This window comes from Diorhabda sublineata, chromosome 11, assembly GCF_026230105.1.
Source record: "Diorhabda sublineata isolate icDioSubl1.1 chromosome 11, icDioSubl1.1, whole genome shotgun sequence".
In the NCBI taxonomy this organism is placed as follows: domain Eukaryota; kingdom Metazoa; phylum Arthropoda; class Insecta; order Coleoptera; family Chrysomelidae; genus Diorhabda; species Diorhabda sublineata.
In genome coordinates this window covers 5,562,898-5,577,483 of record NC_079484.1, presented here as the reverse complement: position 1 = coordinate 5,577,483, position 14,586 = coordinate 5,562,898, and the positions used below count along the sequence as shown (strand labels likewise).

Genomic DNA, 14,586 nt, shown 5'->3' with positions numbered 1-14,586 from the left:
TCTGAGAATGGGTGGTACTGCTGGCGTGAAAATTAAGAAAAGTAAAGATTAGGTAACTCGGAAATGTATGTCATACAGTGTGTGTTCAAGATGGATACATATGCACACGCCGTTCACAGTAACAATAACTTCGAGCGGGTGTTATGACTTTCCGTATTTTCAATGCTCCAAAAGCGATTAATAACTCACGTATTTTTTCTGAGAATGTATTTCGTCAACGTTGTCTGCGAAGACCACCAATTGATGCGTGGTACGTTGTCTGGAGGACACTCAGAGCTACTCTGTACTACCTACAATTACATCCCTCGTATTGTCACCAAGACGGTTGCTCTTTAGCTTCTCAGACTTTACAGTATATCGTGTACGTCTCTACTTTTCTAGGAAAGCAGCTAAACGTCGTAGTGTTTGCCCAGTTGGTATCGAACGATCTGCAATTAAATTCAAACTGCGCTCTTGCTGAAAATAGCGATTTCTGTCTTATTTAATTGTATCTTGGTCACAAATATCTACAAAAAATATAGCGTGAAGTTTTTTATGCCACCTAATTTAAAATTAAAAATGTCCTGTGGTTTGTAATGCACACATATCACAAGGAATGAATCAGAATAATGAGCACGTCTACGGGGTTTAATAAACGTATTATAGTAAGTAATTTTTCACGTTAAAATAATAAACAATGCAATTATTATCGCCTACTCTATTACCCATTGTTATCAACATTTTTATGTCATTAATAAGTAGTTTGTTGAAATATCGCTTAAAAAATTGATTTGTATGCCAATATAAGCTTCTATTGTCGGATTCATAATTTTTATATGAGGGAATACTAAATGTTTTCACTTCAATTGGATTCAGGCAACTTCACTTGAAAAACTTTGATTCACTGTATTTAGTATTTGTACCAGCAAATAGTCGATCAAATTTATGTAGCCTGACATCAATATAAGTAAACATCATTTCTACAAAGATTGTAGCAAAAGTAAAGTATCGATATGCTTTACAAATAGAAACCATTGTTTACTGTTATTAATTTTTTTTCAACACAGTTTTGAAGATGGTGCTCCAGCTTTTATATCCCTAAGACGAAAAAATCTCCTGCCAATCTGTTAAAGAAGCGTGTAACCTCGGACTTCATAGTCGTTCTTGATCCTTGTTCGTTTAGCTAGAGAATGAGGTAGCAATTCCTAGAGTATGTATGAAGGATTGAGCATAACAGTCCATACAAATTTTTTCAAAAACTTTTATGTTTGACAAGAAACGTAGAGTCGAGCGTTAGATCCTTTACAGTTTGTTTGTGTGGTGGCCTTTCGATCCTAAAAAACACAGTCACCATAATCTTTTCTGCCGACTGCGTTTAAATACGTTTATAAAGTTCACGGACAGTAACCCCCCGAACTTTGAACAGTTCATTCTTGATCTTCTAGACAATCGCCTCAGAAACTGGCGGTGTTCTATGATCTTCATCGTGAAATGTCGTGTAACCCTCAGTGAAATGCACTCTTAATCATAAACTGAAGGCTGAGTAACGTGGCGTGTCGCAGATGAGCGGGCTTAAGAGCGGGAGAACCACTGCTCAATGCATTGTTGTCAGATTTGGCACCTTTCCTCGAGTCTGTAGCTTATTAGGATTGGACTTTTGGTACCACCCTGGTTTTTACCATAAAATAAACTGCACAAAACATTTTTTGTTATTATGAATCAAGAAATTAAATTAACACTAATACGTATCAATGATTATATACAGAATTTCTTGCCTTAAGTGGTCAATTGATATGCAAATTGTGATTTATCTGGTTGTGTAAGCTCTTAAGTGATCTCAACTAACTACTACCCACATGGTTTATATTGCATTTAAGACAGATCCTGTGATAATAACTAGATTACCTTTTTAATATAAATAAATCCAAGTGCGTATATACCGAGCTATATCTGTATCATGTCACAATATTTTTTTCTTATCAAACTATAAACGACTTAAAGAGTTCATACTGCAATTATTCCTTCTCAGGCAATTGTTAATGTAATGATAAAAATAGAAATCAAAGTTTACGTTAATAATTCGCAAATTCAATGTACAATTCAATAGAAATCACTACCTACCTACTCATTGTTTGATTCTAACGTTCATTAAAAATAATAAACAGTTAGTTGAAAAAAAAATAATAGAGAAGGTTCATTACTCTTTTTTTTTTATGAGACTTGCTTAAACACTGGAACTGATTCAATTTTAATAACTGTAAAAATGTTTTGTATATTTAAAGGACAACATATGTGATTTGAAGTACGAATATACAAAAATGAGCATTTTCTAACTGTTTTACTCTTATTCGTTTCGGTTTAGAGTTGAAACGAATAGTTGTTGCGATTCAAATTAATACATATCACATCTGAGTCTGTTAGCGAAAAAGTGGCCTATCCAACAATTTCCCTATATTAAAGTTTGGTACATAAACTAATTGAGTAGTGTCAATATTTGACAATCTCAGTTTCTCATGTAACTAAGAGATGGCGCAACTAAATATCTTTTCCCACAGCAGGAACATCTCGTAGCAAAAGCGGCCTAACCTGGTTAAGCCATTTTTGCAAACTAGCAACTCTGTCATTTGGCGGGATAGGTTGACAGGCAAATATTTATCGCCAGATTTGAATTCGAAGTTTATTTTTAGCAAAGTATTTAATGAACAATTTAATCCCCCTGAATATTAAAAATATTGCTCAAGGCAAATGCTGCAATAGAAGGCTTAAAATAGACATAGAAATCTATAAAAATAATGAAGATGTATGTGTAACTTGCTTCGATCTTATGAAACCCTTCCAGCCCCTGTTATTAGCACAGGAATATTTTATTATAAGCGTCAGCTCTGGACATAATGCTTGTGTGTTGATAATATGAAAAATGAGGAAGTCTACATCCTTTTGTGGGATGAAACTATAACATCCAGATGTCCCCAAGAAATAGCTTCTGTCTATTGATTTAACTCTTTTCTGTCAGTTTATTGTTTGCAGTTCTACTGAATATGGTATTTATAAAATTGACAACAAATTTTTTGTGAGCGGACATTCATACATGTCATGCGCTCAGAATTTTGGTTTAGTGGAAAAACAAAAACTGTACTTCAAAAACATCTATATGTGTATTTTTTTCTTGCAAATCACTAGAAAAAAAAATATTACGAAAAAGTTGAATGTTTCAAGATGCAATGGCTAATGTTTTTTGTGAAGGGCATCCTTTTAAATTTTATTTTAAATATTCTAATAATAATGATGTTCTTTTACGTAAAGTTGACCTTAAAAAGAGAAATTCTGTTATCATTGGAAATCTTGAACTTTTGTATCCTACTACTCACACAATCAGTGAGAAGAAAAAGAAAGATTTAATAGAGTTATTATCTTACATACTCCCAATTCATCATATAATCATCATAATCATCATTTTTACAGTAATTTGAAAACATCTTGAACAGCTATTGATGAGATTTTCATTGACAAATTGTATGGTGTGATAAAAATGAATATATCAATGATAATATTGAATTTTATTCCTTATAAATTTATATCAGAGATATCATAAACCATAATGCAAAAGTGCATCAACTCACAATAAATAAATAAATATTACACTTTTTGTAAGTAAGTAAATTAGCTAAAACAATAAAAAACTGAAAACAAAATAAATTTTCATTGAAATTTAAATGTGACAAATAAGTTTAAAAGATGCTATTTTCTGAATATTAATTTATCCACAACATTATCTTCTAGTTTATGTCACTTTTTCGCTTGCGGCTTCAATTAGTCTATCTGTTTAGATAGAATTTGGTAATTAAATTTTTCCTAACTATAGACTAACTCATTGACTTTTCATATGAATCTTATGGATGTTCGATAGCTTAATGATACATGAGAGCCGCTTATAAATTGCCAAATTGATTCTCATTAGGAACGTGAAGAAATCAATTTCATTATTTAAGAAACTTCTACAGTTTTACTCTTGAAATTCAACTTTAACAATGATTAAAAATATAGAAGCTGATGATAGGGAAGTCGAAAAAGTATAATAGGTACAAAAATGTTGAGGAAAATTGATTATATATTAGCTAATAAATCTTCTATAGAGCTGGGCCGGATTAAGCTAGGGGCTTGGGGGGCCATAGCCCCGGGCCCCAGGTCCAAGAGGGCCCTATCATTTGGAAATCATTCTGTATTTTTTGTGTTGATACCACCAATACCAATACCTAACGTATTGATATTATTTTGTGAATTTTTCCGGGTTTTCGAATTCTTTAAGGGGGCCCCGTCATTATTTTAGCCCCGGGCCTTATAAATCTTAATCCGGCCGTGCTATAGAGTAAAGCTAAAATTAGAAGTAAGATTAGAAGATTAAGATTAAGATTAAAAGTAAAATTAGAGTAAGAAAGAGGAAAGCTCGTCAATTAAAACGAAAGTTGTTGTGTACCGTGTTTTGGGAGATGAGAGGAGTTATTTCAATCGACATTCTCACGAAATTTGAATGCATAGTATTATATTAACCTCCAAATAAACACGGTGAAATCTGTCTACAGATCAATCAATTGCAAACTGTAGTGCGATATTGCTTCAAGATAGCGCTTACGATGGACACGTTTAACGCATTGGCTTGGGAAACTCTGAAACACCCTCATTATAGCCTGGATCTGTCCCTATGCGACTATTATTTATTTGGTTCATTAAAAGAGGCATTTGGCGGACTGCGATTTGAAAGTACTACGGAAGTAGGTTGCTTTGTGCGCGAATGGTTACGTGACGAGCCAAAATATTTTTACGGTCGCGAAAAAAACACTACTACTGAAGATAAACGTATTGTATTGATCAGTAAACGTAATCGACGACTCAAAGGCTCAGAGATAACAACTCAGATCAATGAATCTAGAGATCTACCTCTTTTAAGATATCAAAATGAAACTAAGAGGTTACATTGGGGTAAAGAACATAAAAATTGGACGCTTGAAGACTGGGAGAAAGTTTTATGAGTCAATGAAGAGTCAATGCTTGAGGTTTTTGAGCCCAAGAAGAAGACTGTTTGTGCGCAAGTCAAACGAACAAGGCATGTTAGATACATGTGTAATGATTTGGCCATCGCAGACAACTACAACAACACTAAAAATTACACTGACGCGCGTTTCGATAACCAAGTTGTCATCTTCAGAGACTGAAAGAAAACTGTCGAAGGCGTGATCAGACAGTAAGTAGAATTGTGTAGCTGTAGTAATAGTGTAAACAGTGTCTCCAGTATTTAGAAACACAGTTTCATTTCAGACTGAGCTTTAAGTTTTTTAGATGGATGCTCTTATTATTTGTTTACAATATTATTCAGATATCTGAAATGAATGGAGATTGATTTGAAAAATAATATTTAAAAGACGCATGTGTAAATTAATAAAGAAAGTATAGATAATGCGGTAGTTATCTAGTAAAATATTTAAGTTCGTACTATGATTTAAAAAAATTCAATAGTTCAATAGAAAAAAATACAATATGTAGTCTTCCATAGTTCAAAATTTAACGGTAATTTAGTTTAATTACAACGGTAACTAACAACGCCTTGTATATTCTCACGCATCAACGGATTAGAAATCTATGATGACAATGTTAGCGGATTGTGAAATTTGAGACATCCTTCTCGTACTAGACTACGTAGGTTTGTGTATAATTAAACATCTGGGCACAGTGAACTCCATTATTATAAAGATGAATCGATTATTATTAAAGGCAAATATGTATTAAAATATATCCACCTACCTGCTTCACGTACCTGGACAAATTATATGTGTCGCGGTAGGTGACGGTTTCTAAAAACCAGGACGATCTTAGGAAAAAAAAAACAATTAATTTATCAATCTTTGTTTGAAATTAATTCAGAGAAATTACCGGATCGGTAATTCTATGAAGACGTGATATTTTTAATGCGCAGTAACGAATGTTTGTGCCTACGAGGGTTGTCTAAAATATTTACCTCAACCACTTATCAATGAGAAGGAGAATATTTTTGCGCATGCGTTAAGAGATTGACACTAAAATTTTAACCATTTTGGACGTTTGATATCTGTTTGACAATGTTTACAAATCGTGTAAGTCAGTCGGAGCATTAGTTGGACGAACAAGTAGGGTAGTATAAAGGCAGGTTTGTGTTAAAAATAACATAGAAACTCTAGCAAATAAAAACGAAAGTGAAAATGACACTAAACAAAACCGAAAACATAATAACCATAAAAAGAAGCTTATTCGAAGAATTCGAAATTATTATTATTCTCCTACTGGAGGTGATTCTCAGGTGTAGTGGATTACAATCCCAAGGAATGGTTCATAATAGCAAAAAGCAAGTCCATGCAGTTGACGTAGGGCTCGTAACCAGAACAAAACAGGAACTACAAAAAATGTTTTTACTGTTTGAAATGACAGCAAGATATGGCCTAGGTAACAACAACTCCAAGTATATGGAAATGGGTAACGATTTTTTCAGCGACAACCAATTAAAAATCACAACAGAGCAAAACAAAGAGTTCCGGTTCGATAGAGTACTAGAACTTGAATACCTGGGAGCAACGGTAGCAAATGGACGAAATTAAAGAATTCGGCAAGATATTGGAAAGAGGCAATAAAACAGTTGGAGCTATAGGAAACCTATTAGGGTCCAAAAATATCTCAAGGGTAGCGAAGCTAAGAATTTACCGGACACTTATACAACCTTATTGTATGGTAATGAATGCTTGGACACAAATAAGAAAGAGGCGAATTAGTTGGGTTATATAGCCAGAAAGGAATTGAGTCGTTCTGAAGATTTATCTGAAATATTCTTGATTGAAAGCAAATGCCAAAAATATGGATGAAGAGACAATAGAAAAACTCAGAATGGAAGTGGATATAAAGAAATACCGAATGATTTAGTAAATCTAAAACAATAAATAGGCGAAGACATAAAAATAAAAGTATGCAACTCGATAACAGTAACCATGTTAATACGGAAATTAAACTTGGGTAGTGGACAATGACCCAGAGTAGGATAGTATCAGCAGAAATACAACTAAGGAAAATGGCAAAGAAATGAAGATACATTGAAAAAGAGATGTGATCCAAAACTTAATAAGAAAAGTAACAGAAGGGAAAAATATAAGCAAAAAAGGAGAGGAAAGCCCAGGAGAAATTGGCTCGACAAACAGCACAGGAAGAAAGAAGACTTGGGAAAATAATATAGTAGATGAACGAAGTGGTGAAGGATTGGAAAGAGTGGCAAAAATAAATGAAAGGAGCATGAAAACTTAAATTCCAATCTTCTGACGCTTGAAAAGGCATAAAAATCTCTGGAGAAGAAAAAGAAGAAATACGCTTACGCAAATGAAAAAGGAGTTGGATATTGTGTACGGAGTCGTAAAATTCAGTACTATAAGACCGTCATGGGCTTTTTCGTCAATCTAGACAATTGAGTCCAAAACGCGCTTTGTACTTTCCTCGGATTAAGGTAAGATGTATATAAGAGGATGTTGGTATATCTGAATAGCTGATTTGCCATATACTGAACAAAGAATTATGTATGCGTGAGTTATCTGCTTACTTTAGACCGAAAGCAAAGGAGGTTTAAGCAGAATGAGTCAGTGTGTGAGTTGTGACGATTCGTAACTTTAGATGAAACCTAGATACATCACTACAATGCTAAAACAAAAAAAAAATCAAGACAGTGGATATTACAACCTGTTTCGAAAAAGGTAAACGGCTTCAACTGCCAGAAAAGTGCGGGCGATCATTTTTCGGAATAATCATGGGATTGTATTCATACACTATATTTAAAAAGGTACGGGTAATATTATACATCATTGGTTGATAACGCGAAGAAAAAAATACAAAACTTGCATGAGGACAACGCGTTATCAAACTTCGATTATCACCATGGTCAAACTTGACGAATTACACTTCAATTTGGCTTACTACTGAATACCAGATCTAACACCTAGTGACTTATACCTGTTTCCTAGCCTTGAAGTTGTTCTTGCAGGAAAGAGATTTTCATCGGATGTGATCGAGAAAGACGGTAACTATTATTTAGAAAAGTGAAGGCTAGTGCTTCGCTGGAAAGAGTGTATAGACTTACAAGGAGATTATTTTGGAAAATGATTATGAAAAGAATGTTTTATTTCTTTGTCGGATCAAAAACTTTTCAGACAACTCTCGAACTTTTAATTCAAAACAGATAAATTATTAATTTGCTTCTTGATGAAATTACAATAATTTCATAAATTTCTACCAATATCGCTACGACGATTGCGATTTAGACTAAGATTTTATACTTTTTTAAAGAATATATAAAAGAAAACATTTATTTAAAATATTGTATGGAAAATATCGTTAAACCGTTTTGAAAAAATTTATTTTCATCACAATTTGGGAAATTTTATTTTTTGTTGGGGTCGAAGGGACTTTCTTAAGCTGGCATCATGATGAAAATTATCAGAAACTAGAACTAGTAGTTCTAGAGGTGAACTACCCGTAGATGATATGTGTGAAAAATGTATAGTTCTAGAAGAATGACGATGAGCGGGAGAGACGTGGAGAGACAAACTCACCATACCAAAAATTATGGAAATCGGAAATTATTATTTTTTCGTAAAACTTTGACGCTTAGTACTAACTTTATAGGACGAAATCAATTGTATTCTCGAGTTAATTCATGCTTCAACCTTTTTGAGTCATCAATGAATACCAGAAATTAGATTAAAACTTGTATTGGAAACCGGCTTTTATTACCCATTTTATACATTAAATTAAATATTGGTTTGCTACTATTCAAAAAGCAGATTTAAGATTTATATAATTTTGATAATTACAACAATTTATGTCAAGGTGAATTCATTATTTTCGATTATTGCTCCTCAAGTAAACTCCAGAATGATTTGTACTGAATTTCAATCATAATTGTAGTGAACACTATTATTAGATTATTTTGATTTAGAACCTCGGCAGTCATCACGGAATGAGTAATCATTTCTACTGCACTAAATCAATTTGAAATTCGAGTAATTTGATTCATAATATTAATTACTTCCGATTGAAGTATAATGGTCAATTACAGCGCTACTGGATATCTGCTTTATGTTAGTCTTTCCCAGTAGATTCCGATTCGATAAACGCATTCTTAATGACAAGTTTGGTCCCAGTAGATCCAAGATAATATGAGTGTATAGAACTTCGAGTTGAATTTATATCTGATGCTTGGTATTTATAGATAAACAGTTAAACGGTTTTAGTATAACAAAGCGATGTATATCATGTACCATATACCTATGTACGGAAGGCTTTTGTGCAGAATTAAATTTTTCTATCACGTCTCAATTTGGTGGTATAATTTCTATCCGTTATGGAATTAAATATCTTTGCAACTCTTTCAAATAATTCTTTCTCAAATGTGGTATGAGATAAAATACTCATCTGATCAAAATCTTTCTCTTGAAAAGCAATTTGGAAAGTAAAAAACAAGAAATAATCACTGGGGGCACATCAGGTGAATACGGTGGTCGAATTTTAACCATGATGATCACCGAAATGTCAGAAGGTGTCACTTTCTCTATCGTCGAATGCCGTTTGCCTCTTTTATATTTCTAAACTTTATACGACAATCGTCCAGTACCGTTTGGAGAACTTTTTCGAACATATTGCTGGTTGTTACAGTTTATGGTCGTCCATGATGCTAGTCAATTTTCCATCGTAAATTGTGGTGACGTATTGTACTCAAAAAAAATATTTACTGACACCCACGTATTACCCAAATGGCGGAAACAACTGCCTCAATCCCTTTGTTTTGGAGTCATACATTTTCGATACTTTCAGTTCTATATCGAATATCCACTTTAAAATTGTTTTCACTGATATCAGCGTAAATTAAGTGATTGAAGTTTCAACTTTAAGCTGATTTTTATTGAATAAATAACTGTGCAAATAAAATAGATAACCAAACAGATGATAAGTTCTTTTAAAGTGGCAAATCTCAGTGGTCGAAAATAATAGGGCCTCTATGGTTTGCCACTTTTAAATGCATACATTGTAAGCTCAAAACGGATACCTTTTACTGCCATCCTGCATCAATAGGAGCAGAGCAGGACACTTCTGTGGCCCGATAATTGCTTTTTGAAATATGTACATCGTCGTCGGTGAAAATTGGCACTTTTCAGGAGAGCCCAAACACTGAATATAATTTTTCCCACCTGATGCATTTGGTAATTTTCAATTTTTAAATTTTTATAGATATCTTTGAGTGTAAAACTTTCGTTCCGAGAAATCATTTTAATTATTTGTAAAATTATCAATAATAATTGTTTAAAAATATTCGCTACTTTACTAAAAGGGACATTTTTGTTCCAAAGTTACGGAATGGGAGGTAAAGTATCGAATAGGAAATTTTAGAGAATATTCGATACTTTACATTCATCTAGGATACAAATTTGCTTAAAAAATTAATAATAATGGATGGAAAGATAGAAAAAACGTTTTTTTACTAAGAAAAACTTAGGTAGGCAATAAATCTTAAAAAATATAACATAAATAATGGAAAGTAAATAATTAGGTAAGTAATTTAGTTACATTTTACAAACACATAATACATAAAGAATAAATTTAATGTTCAATTTCGGTATTATCGGGTTCTGCAAGAGAATCGCGGACTGATTTGGAACTCGGAAGCTGCTCATAAAAAGACCTGTATGCCCTGGGAACTAGCCCTTGATTGCATAGTTGCAATAAATTTTTTTTTTTTTTCACCTCCGATATACAAATCTGACCATCGTATGTCATAAAAGGTTCAGGTGGAGTTGAGGGAACGCTTGAACGGCCGAAGAAAGTTCATACTGTGGACGTATTAGACAACAGACTTTTAGCGACTGAAGGTTCACACTTATCTAAAAATGAATGTATTGAAATTAACACTAAAGACAATTCTACAAATTTTCCGAATAAAAGTAGGGTATTTTCATTAATAAACTGTTTACGAAAGGTAATTATGAAGAAATGAAAGACACTTACTGATTGTTTATTTGAAACGGCTTCTCTTAGGTAATATAAAAACTTCCTTCGTTCTGCCATTCTCATACGGTATGAAGAACTATACTGAAGTAACTAGTTTGTCCAAAAACAGGATATTGAGAGAAAGGGGACTTGTAGGAACTTTAAATTTTCTTCCAAGTTGAATGATTCTACTGATGTTTGCCATTCCAAGAAAATAATACGCCCTACGCACTCCAGTTGAAGAATTTGATAGTTTACAATGAAATAAGACTTCAAGTTGAGGAAAACATTGTTTCTAAGTAGTAAATATGACACATTTGTTTTCATGAATAATTATGCACAACGTATATTATCGAATGTGTCATATTTGATGCATTTCAATGGTTCAATATGCTTATTCAACAGTCTAACTGACGAAACTGGCATGTTCGCTAGTTTAAATTACAACGTTTGAGAAATTTTTTTTGTTTAACTGTGTAAATTGTTGAATATCATGTGTAGTAAGTATCATAAGTAGGTAGCCCTTTTTTAGTACTATGAGAAACCATCGAACTAATTTGTACATCGTTATTTTAGCATGGTGCCGACGACATATTCAAAATTTTGCGGAAGCATTGAACCTAGAAAAAAGCTCTGTGACTGTGTACATACCAAGTACCATTATTATGCACATTCGAAGAAACCACACTAAGAAATAATTTCTAGCACTTTCGAGTGAATTAAAAGGCAGATAATACTTTATAGTTAATTTAATTTTATCAGTCGTGAAAATCACTTCTTTCGATTGTCAAAAAGGTAAACGCCACCAACAAGTGAAGTAAATTGGAAGTTACCAGAAAAGTGTCTAAAACGTTGTCTCAACTTCAATTACTTTGCAGTTATAATCTGCTGGCACAGTCTGGGTATCGTCAAAATCGTTTTCCAATTGAACGTAAAACACACTTAGAAGTGATTAGATCGAGTAAAAATAAAGTTTTGATCCTTATTTCTGAATGTCTTGACACCGTAAAGTTACTTATCAAAGTTATTAATACGTGTTTATGAATATTATGAAGCGGACTTCACAACAAAGTTGTAAAATTTGTGTTATTCACATAACAATGTCTAATTTCCTGCATAAGTAATACTATTTCTGCTGCTACTTGGGAAAATCTATTTTTACTTATATTATTAAGTGTTGACATATTCAGGATGTAAGTATAAACTTTTTAGACAACCCTCGTAGACACTACTGGGTAAAAATTATTATTTGTGTAGTAGAAAATGCGTAATAATACTTTGTTTGTCCTCCTTGATAATCAAATACAGCCTGCAGACGTCTATTTGTTCAACTAACTTTCTCGTAGTAAATAGTCTTGGCTAATTCACTTTCAATTAAGTGTAAATTAGTTTTTCGGGAAATTCTGATTACAACTTTCAATTTTTCTAAAATATCACAATCAAATTTCCTTTTTTTATTAATATATAATTCTTATAAACAAAGTGGAATTTCGTATACAACAAATCTTAAAGTAACACTCCTTATAGCCGTCGAAGAAAAAAACAAATAAACGTGCCTCGTTAAACAAAAGGAAAACAGTTATGAATTTCGATAATTCTTGATAAGCAATCAAATAAAACCTTGAAAAAATGATGACTAAAACGAAATCCCAGTTAACGGATTATATAGAAGCATCATCTATAAGTACAAACAGATCACAATACATAGTAGTAAATTCCCCCACATGTTCACTCTGTCCAAAGTGAATGATCTGATATCACCGAGACTAGTGTCTACCAAAGGCCACTCAGCCAGTCAGTCAACTGCAAGCGCGCGACTGTCTTGAACGCAATTTTATTTCACGAACGAAACGCAACTGATACGATCATCAGCTGTTACGGTTTTGTTGTGCTATTGTTTTGAATAGTGTCAAAAGTTAAAATTGCTGCAGCTTAATTGGACTATATTTTTAAAAACTAAATTGGATAAGTTGGCGACATGTTGGTGTTTGAGCAGGTTAGTTTATATTTAATCACTAATAATAATTTGAATAAATTATTTATAATCACTAATCTGATATTTGTATATGTAATAAATACAAATATTTTTAATGTCTGTCTGTAAAACCAACATTCGAGCATACATTTTTAAATAATAATTGTCTATGAAAAATATAATGATAATAATACAAACAGATTAAATGAATTGTAGATTTTTTTTTGTTTAACTACCAATAATTAAATTATACTGTGTGTTCTAAAACTAAATTATTATTTATTTAAATTAAATATCTAAAATGTCTTTATGGCCTATTTGGAGAGGTTGTTAAGATTCACTTTCATCTACTTTTCTACAAATACACTTATAGGGAAGGGCATAAAATATCGATATATTAAACTATCGATATTTTTTCAAAAAATAATCGATAGATATCGTCGATTTTTGAGTATCTTGAAGTACCGATAGTCGATATTTATTTTCGAGTATCAAATTCGATATTTTTTCAAAAAATAATCGATAGGTATCGTTGATTTTTGATTATCTTGAGGTGTCTATAATCGATATTTATGTTCGAGTATCAAATTCGGTATTTTTTCAAAAAATAATCGATAAGTATCGTCGATATTTGAGTATCTTGAAGTATCGATAGTCGATATTTATTTTCGAGTATCAAATTCGATATTTTTTCAAAAAATAATCGATAGGTATCGTTGATTTTTGATTATCTTGAGGTGTCTATAATCGATATTTATGTTCGAGTATCAAATTCGATATTTTTTCAAAAAATAATCGATAAGTATCGTCGATATTTGAGTATCTTGAAGTATCGATAGTCGATATTTATTTTCGAGTATCAAATTCGATATTTTTTCAAAAAATAATCGATAGGTATCGTTGATTTTTGATTATCTTGAGGTGTCTATAATCGATATTTATGTTCGAGTATCAAATTCGATATTTTTTCAAAAAATAATCGATAAGTATCGTCGATATTTGAGTATCTTGAAGTATCGATAGTCGATATTTATTTTCGAGTATTAAATTCGATATTTTTTCAAAAAATAATCGATAAGTATCGTCGATATTTGAGTATCTTGAAGTATCGATAGTCGATATTTATTTTCGAGTATCAAATTCGATATTTTTTCAAAAAATAATCGATAAGTATCGTCGATTTTTGAGTATCTTGAAGTATCGATAGTCGATATTTATTTTCGAGTATTAAATTCGATATTTTTTCAAAAAATAATCAATAAGTATCGTCGATATTTGAGTATCTTGAAGTATCGATAATCGATATTTATTTTCGAGTATCAAATTCGATATTTTTTCAAAAAATAATCGATAGGTATCGTCGATTTTTGAGTATCTTGAAGTATCGATAGTCGATATTTATTTTCGAGTATCAAATTCGATATTTTTTCAAAAAATAATCGATAAGTATCGTCGAGTTTTTATCTTGAAGTATCGATAGTCGATATTTATTTTCGAGTATTAAAATCGATATTTTTTCAAAAAATAATCGATAGGTATCGTTGATTTTTGATTATCTTGAGGTGTCTATAATCGATATTTATGTTCGA

General features: G+C 32.1%; 1 protein-coding gene across 1 annotated transcript in view; it reads left to right on the top strand.

Moving 5' to 3' along the window:
- Positions 1–12,793: 12,793 nt before the first annotated feature.
- Positions 12,794–14,586, top strand: part of LOC130450248 (dual specificity tyrosine-phosphorylation-regulated kinase 4) — a 150,482-nt gene continuing 148,689 nt past the window's right edge. The window contains exon 1 of the mRNA XM_056788539.1: positions 12,794–13,018. Within this exon, the coding sequence (XP_056644517.1) occupies positions 13,001–13,018 (18 nt within the window). The 5' untranslated portion in view covers positions 12,794–13,000. The remainder of the gene's footprint in view (positions 13,019–14,586) is intronic.